Genomic DNA, 6999 nt, shown 5'->3' on the forward strand with positions numbered 1-6999 from the left:
TGGGCTACCTGCCATGGAGAACTGCTAACAGTGGAACCAGCCCAAGAGAAAGAATTATGTTGCAGTCAACAAAGCTGAACAGAGCTGGAGATCTGAAGAGCATCTTGACATCAGACATGGAGCTGCAGTGTTTAGAGTTTGAACCATTTGTTTTCGGTCTTGCTTTTGTCTAGTATTTCCTCACTATGCTCCCTTCCCTGCGCTTTGGAATGGTAACGTACATCCTGTGCCATTATTATGTTGGCAATATGTAATCTGCTTTTTTATTTTGATTTTTACTGGGGGATTACAGTTGCCATGTATCTCAGAAGAGACTTTGGACTCTGAAACAAGTTGAGGACTGTTATAGACTATGGGGACTTTTGAAGTTGGACTGAATGCATTTTTTGCATTATGATATGGCTATAAGCCTTTGGGGGCCAAGGAATGGAATATGGTGGTTTGAAAGAAAATGGCCCCCAAAGTGAGTGGCACTATTAGGTGTGGCCTTGTTGCAGGAAGTGTGTCAATGTGGGGGCAGATTTTGAGGTCTCTTTTGCTCAAACTTCCTTCAGTGTGACAGTCAGTTAATTTCAAGATGTAGGACTCTCAGCTCCAGCACCACATCTGCCTGCAATCCGCCATGCTCCCCACCATGGCGATAATGGACTGAACCTCTGAAACCGTAAGCAAGCCACCACACTTAAATGTTTTCTTTATAAGAGTTGTCCTGGCCATGGTGTCTCTTCACAGCAATAAAAACCCTAACTAAGTCTGAAGCTCTCCGATCTGGCTAGGCTAGCTGACTAACAAGCCAGCACGATCTGCTTGTTTACACCTTCCCAGTGCTGGGATTCTAAGTATGTATCACCACATCTGGCTTGTACATGGGTGCTAGTGACTGAACTTGGGCCCTCATGATTGCATGGCCAGCACTTTACCAACTGAGTCATGTTCTCACCTTTTCTATTTTTGTAATGGTAATTCTTAAACTCTTGACTTAAAAGACATTACAACTCCTTTACTCTCCTTTCTAAGGCAATGAAGGACTTAGAACACTTTAACATCAGTCTCTTCTCAGTCTTCTGTCATACTGCTTCCTAGACTTAATTATATTATTGTTAACTCTTCTACAATTGGTCTTTACTACTGCTATTCATTCCATATATCATGTTCTATTTATGCTATTCTTTTGATTTTAAATTTCATTGTCATTAATCACAATGTTGTTCCTGCCCTAGTCTTTCTGAGTTATCATACCCAATAATTTCTAACTATAGTGAATACTGATTTGGTTATTATTTTCTGGTTCATAATCTCTTACCACTACTTCATACTTCACATATATTAATGAGCCTTCAAACAGAGCCATTACTGAAGAAATATTAAAAATAAACACCTTATATGGGCTAAAATAAATCTAGAAATTTCTTTCTAAAAGTCAACAGATTTCTGAAGAGACTCCTCAGAATGTACAGTCACAAAATGAAACTTGCTAAATGACCCTGTTATAGACATAGGTCTTACCTTCTTGCCTTAAAGATTCAAATAATGTATAGTAGCCAAATATTCTGTATCTGGCAAATGACAGATGGAAAAAGTTCTTCTCCTTCACAAATATAGTAAAGGAGTTAGTGGATGTGCTAGACGATGTGCATAAACTACTGCTTTGAAAGGAAGAATAATGATCAACTGACATACTCAGGAAATATTTCTAACCAGGAAAACCAATATTAACTAATCTCAATTTAAAAATCAAAGAAAAAAACAGAGTTCAGAGCTTAGAAGAACTGACTTGAAAAATGTGTCAGAAACATGCACATACCTACAGCAGATGGCACGGTACAGCAGAAACTACAGAAACCTAGCTCATTTTTTATTATGATAAAAATTACAGGCCGGGCGGTGGTGGCGCACGCCTTTAATCCCAGCACTCAGGAGGCAGAGGCAGGTGGATCTCTGTGAGTTCGAGGCCAGTCTGGGCTACAGAGTGAGTTCCAGGAAAGGCTCCAAAGCTACACAGAGAAACCCTGTCTCAAAAAAAAAAAATTACAGAACACAGGAGTCCTACCTATTACATTCAGAAAAGATGCCAAGGCCCTAAACAAGCTAGGCCTCTACACTGTGAGTAGCTGTTGTGGCAGGATGGGTGCACGGGAGTGCTGGACGAGGAGGCATGCAACTGTCTACTTGCAGATTCAGACTTCCCCAGCTGAACTGTCTGGAATATTCTGGTTATCCAGAGGAAAAGAGAGAAAACAAGAGGGCCTTTCACTGACTACCCCCAAAATAAATACAACTAAAAGATTAGACAACTGGTTTTTAATCATTAAAATGTTGTAGAGGAAAGTCCAACCCTGCAGCCTTAGGGAGAATACAGTTGTTTTGCTCCTGAGCAAAGGCAAGCCTGGACCAATAGCTGTGCCATTGGGGTGGCACAGAAGCCACAGGGAGTATTTTTTAACAAGGATTGAAGGATACCTTTAATGTGCCTGAGGCATTGCTTGAGGAATAGGAAGGAGACACCGAAGTCTCTGTACTTAGGATCTGAATGCACCAACAGAACACATAATTATGACCAAAGACCAGAAAGCAATTAGTAGCAGTATCAAGCCTTCCAGGAGAGGGAGCATCCTGGGCCAGAATGGTCATGCAAAGACTAAGTAACAACATGCGGCCTACATCAAAAGTACCCACTACTTACTTATCTCACACAATGTCCCAGGAAGTACATTAGACATTCATTTTCCTTCATAATAAGCCACTCCCCATTCTACAGATGAAGGTGTTAACTCAGAAAGGATAAACAAAGAGCTGGGCCAGCACTCAGGAGGCAAAGACAGGTAGACCTCTGACAATTTGAGGCTAGCTTAGTCTACATGGTGAGTTCTAGGCCAGCCAGGACTACATAGTGAAAACCTGTCCAAAACAAAAAGGGAAAGGAAAGGATGAACAAAGGTTACACGTGTTGCTCAAGGCAGAACTGGGTACTCACACCTTGGTCTGACACAAAAACTAAGGGTTTCTTTTGTTGTTTGGTTGGTTTTTGGTTTTTTTAAGACAGGGTTTCTTTGTGTAGCCCTGGGTGTCCTGTAATTCCTTCTGTAGAGCAGGCTGGCCTCAAACTCACAGAGATCCACCTGCCTCTGCCCCTCCCCGCAGTGCTGGGGTTAAAGGCATATGCCACCACTACCCAGCTAAAAAAAAGTTTTATCAGTTCTCCTTAGAGTTCTTTCTATCACAGTAATGAAGGGAAAGGTTTTCAACTGAAATTTCAAAACCTTTTATAGTTGTAATTCTAAAAATGTTAATCTGTAATTACATTCTGAGAATAAAAGCAAAAAGTAACCTACTTTTTTTGTCGTTTTTTTTTTTATGTGCATTGGTGTTTTGGGGTGGGCACTGGGCCCCTGGAACTGAAATTATAGACAGTTGTGAGCTGCCATGTGGGTGCTGGGAATTGAACCTGGGTCCTCTGGAAGAGCAGCCAGTGCTCTTAACCACTGAGCCATCTCTCTAGCCCCCGCTTTGTTTTGTTTTCATGAAAAAGCAACCTCCTTTTATCTGCTTACTCCCTCTTCAACAGCCAACTAGAATGCCATTTCTTGCGGAATTCCTTCCTGCCAACTATGGCTTGGCTGGGAGTGGAGGTGTCTTTCTCCAAAGGTCTCCACGTAAACACTCCAGTCCTTCAGGAATAATCCCCAAAACCAATAAGCTTTGGAAACTCAAGTGTTAGAAGAAAGTTTGCAGAAAGTTATTTTGGTGGCAAAAGGTAAATTGGTCTAAAATAAAACTCTTTTGTAGTCTTTACTTATTGTACTTAGTGTGACTATTCATATTCTGATGCAGAAATAATAATGGATGTAACTAAATGATAAGGAGTATTGTAGCTATTATAATGTATGTATGCATATGACTTGTTAAAATTCAGACATTTCTGGCTTGCAAGCCACATTTGGCCCCAAAGTGTTTCAAACAAGGGACACTGAACTTACACCTTATTCATAAATTTCACTGTGCGATAAAACATTTTTTTCTTTTGTAGTGCTGGCAATCCAATCCAGGGCATTGAGAATGCCAGGTAAGCTGCTATACCACTAAGCCACACCACCAGCAGCTCATTCATTCATTTTATGTAGGCACACACTTTGTACAAGGTCTTGAATAGAAAAGCGACACAGTAAGCATTTCCTGAGTGAGGAGCCAAGGTTGAGAAATCAGCTAAGAAGAAAAAAAAATGGTTAATGGTTTGGAAATGACCATGGGTCTCCAACTTGTAGGTCAAGCCTCAAACCACCAACTGCTACTTCCTTCTTTGACTCTGAAAGCCCTAAAAATAGCCACTGTTGATTGAAGGCAAGCAATATAGCTGCTGTCTTCACTGGAAACAAAAACAGCTCAGTGGTCTTGCACTGGGTACTCACACCTAACTTTTCCCAAGTACAAAGCGTAGCAGGCATATTCATATCTGTGACCATATGCTCAGCTTTATAGCTGTAGAGCCCTGATGCTGATGCTATGTGCTCAGAAGTTTTGTTAGTTGTAAAGTAGCAACCAGAGTGGGTCACAGGGCCCTCTCAGGTAGATGTCTAACAAGGTAACTCATGGGAGAGACAGTAGCAGTTGCCCACACTCAGATGCAAGCCTTAGGGTTGTTTTTTTTTTTTTTTCATTCCTGTCTACTGGACTCAAAGTAGAAGAGTTTACTGTTCTTATTCAGTGTGCTCTGTTCAATCCAACCTAACACACCTCTTTCATCCAAAAGAAGCGGTCAGGAAGGACATCGAGGAGTCCGTTCTGATTAAAAAAAGGAAAAAAAGGTCCAAGAACTCTGCAAAACCGCCTCAGCAATTGTTCAAAGGCCAGAAGGCCTGACTTGAGAGTAAAGAGAACAGGAATACCAATGAGGAAGGGGGCTAATAACTGGCTAGCAAGGATTGGACTAAAGTAGAAAACCTCTTAACTGCATGCTCTCAGGTCTCAAGAGTTAAGAGGCCTGGGGGAGAATGACTCATATCGGAGGGCAGATGAGGGCTTTCTCTTGACCATTCTGTTTACCTGGTAACACAGGATGGTTTGCTGCACCAGCCTCGCGTACCCGTCCAGGCGGACCCCAGAATTGCTCCTGCTCCGCATCTCGCCCACGCTCACCCGCCGCGGTGCCGAATTTGCCCGGTGGTGTCCGCCAGGACTGCAGCCTTCAAGCCGGCCTGATCCCCAAACACTCAGCTTCAGTGAGTTCTCCGACTAGGGTAGGGCGGCAGGAGGTCAGGACTTTTCAAAATGATAGACCTAAAGTACAACTTACTAGACAAGCCAACCAGAGTTTCGCACCGCTGGGCGGTGCGGGGGAGGAGACCGGGGGTGGCGCTATCGCCGCCCCGCCTCTACCAAGCTCCCAGCTGCCGGGACGGTTTCTAGTCCTGGACCGGCCACGCAGGACAAACCCGTGACTGAGACCTCGGCGACAGACAGGCCTTTGCCATACCCCCTTTGTTTTCGGGGCTGTATGAGGTGGCTCCGGGTTGCCTGGAAGCCCACTAAGCTATACTCGGCTCCGCCCCCCCGCGTGGAGCGGAACGCTCCAAGTTTCCACCGAAGGGGGGTGGAGTATAAAGAGGAAGACCCATGGGAGCCGCGGAGAGCAGGGCTCTGAGCGGGAATTAAGTATTGTCATTGAGTTTTCTCCTACCTTAACCGGCCTCCAAGCCCAGCTGGGTCTAAAGGAACAGAGACCCTCAGTCGTGGCCACCGGGGCGCCACGGCTACCCCCCGAGAGCCGCTCGCGCCACCAAGTGGAACCCCTGGAGTCCCGCCCCGAAGGGCGCGTGTTAGGAGGTGGCACCTTCTGCTTGCAGCCCCGCCCACGGTCCGCCTCCGCCCGGGAGTGGAATCCTGCTTGGCGTGGCCTGATAGGGGAAGGAAAATGGGGCAGCCCACCGGAGACACGGAGAACCTGGATCCAGGCAGAGAACAAGTCGGCTTTCTGGGTCGGCAGTGACAAGGTCTTCTGAGAGGGCCGCCAAACCCATCTGAGACCTTGGCATCCTTCCAATGACCCACCACTGTAGCCCTGCCCTGGTCCAAGCCTCACCTGAGAACAGAATCTCAGAAGTGGAACCCAGCAAATAAAGCAAAAAAGGGAATCCCGAACATTGTCCCCTATATGTACTCCTGGCACCTGTGGCCTATGACCTTAGCCCCTGGGAGAGTCGCTCAGCTCCTTTACAGTAGTATAATTTGAAACTTGGCATCCATTTGTTGTGGAGGTCACTAATTAACTACCTGCTATATTCTTTGATCTAGTCTCCATTGTCCACCAAAATCTGGCCTACATTTGAATTCGACTGGGCAGCTGTTCTAATGTAATTGCTTCTACAAGCACTTTACTATTCTCCACTTTGATCCATTTCATTGTCTGAAACCTATCTTTGCCTTAAGGACTATGTCAGCCCATGCTCCTATTAGCTTTCCCCATTTTCTGGATTCTTACAGCAATTTCTTTAGTAAAAATCAGATAAAAAGAGTCAGTTCAAATTGCACTTTATTCCAGTTCTGGTTGTTTGAGTTTTAGTGTTTTTATCTGTTGGGATAGATTTCATACCTTGTAGAGTGATGAGGTCAAGAGCATTTAGCACATTCTTGGCTCACAGAATAGCACTTAAATCAGCTATTTTCATCACCATTTGGAAATAATGCATTGTCTTATATTATTTACGTTTTCAACTGAGGTATATTTTTCTAATTGGATTATGGATTGCTTATTGAAATAGCCTGGTATCTCCCACCATGCCTGGCAGAGTGTTGATTCAACATGTATTTAGGGCTCAATATTGATTGAATGAAAATTAGTCTTGCTTGTTTGAGTCCCCTTATGATTGGTCCTTAACTAAAACACTTAACCTCTTATCAACTCACACACATTTTTTATTCTGAGATAGTCTTGTCATGTAGCCCAGGCTGGACTCCACTGCAGTATATATCCAAGACTGGCCACAGACTCATAGCACTGTTCCT

General features: G+C 44.1%; 1 protein-coding gene across 7 annotated transcripts in view; it reads right to left on the reverse strand.

Annotated features, from left to right (window-relative positions):
* Window positions 1-5803, reverse strand: part of Phka2 (phosphorylase kinase regulatory subunit alpha 2) — an 89910-nt gene extending 84107 nt beyond the window's left edge. For 6 of the 7 annotated variants that reach the window (XR_008215074.1, XM_052724087.1, XM_052724176.1 and 3 more), the window contains exon 1: window positions 5041-5517. Coding sequence is in view for 6 of the 7 variants with exons in the window: in XM_052724087.1 (XP_052580047.1) it covers window positions 5041-5118 (78 nt within the window). In the remaining variant the exon portion in view is untranslated. Of the gene's footprint in view, window positions 1-5040; window positions 5518-5674 lie in introns of those variants that run through there. The other variant, XM_052724253.1, reaches the window with a different exon arrangement.
* Window positions 5804-6999: the final 1196 nt, after the last annotated feature.

The sequence above is a fragment of the Peromyscus californicus genome, unplaced genomic scaffold (genome assembly GCF_007827085.1).
Source record: "Peromyscus californicus insignis strain IS unplaced genomic scaffold, ASM782708v3 Scaffold_10__1_contigs__length_136768540, whole genome shotgun sequence".
NCBI classification, from domain to species: Eukaryota; Metazoa; Chordata; class Mammalia; order Rodentia; family Cricetidae; genus Peromyscus; species Peromyscus californicus.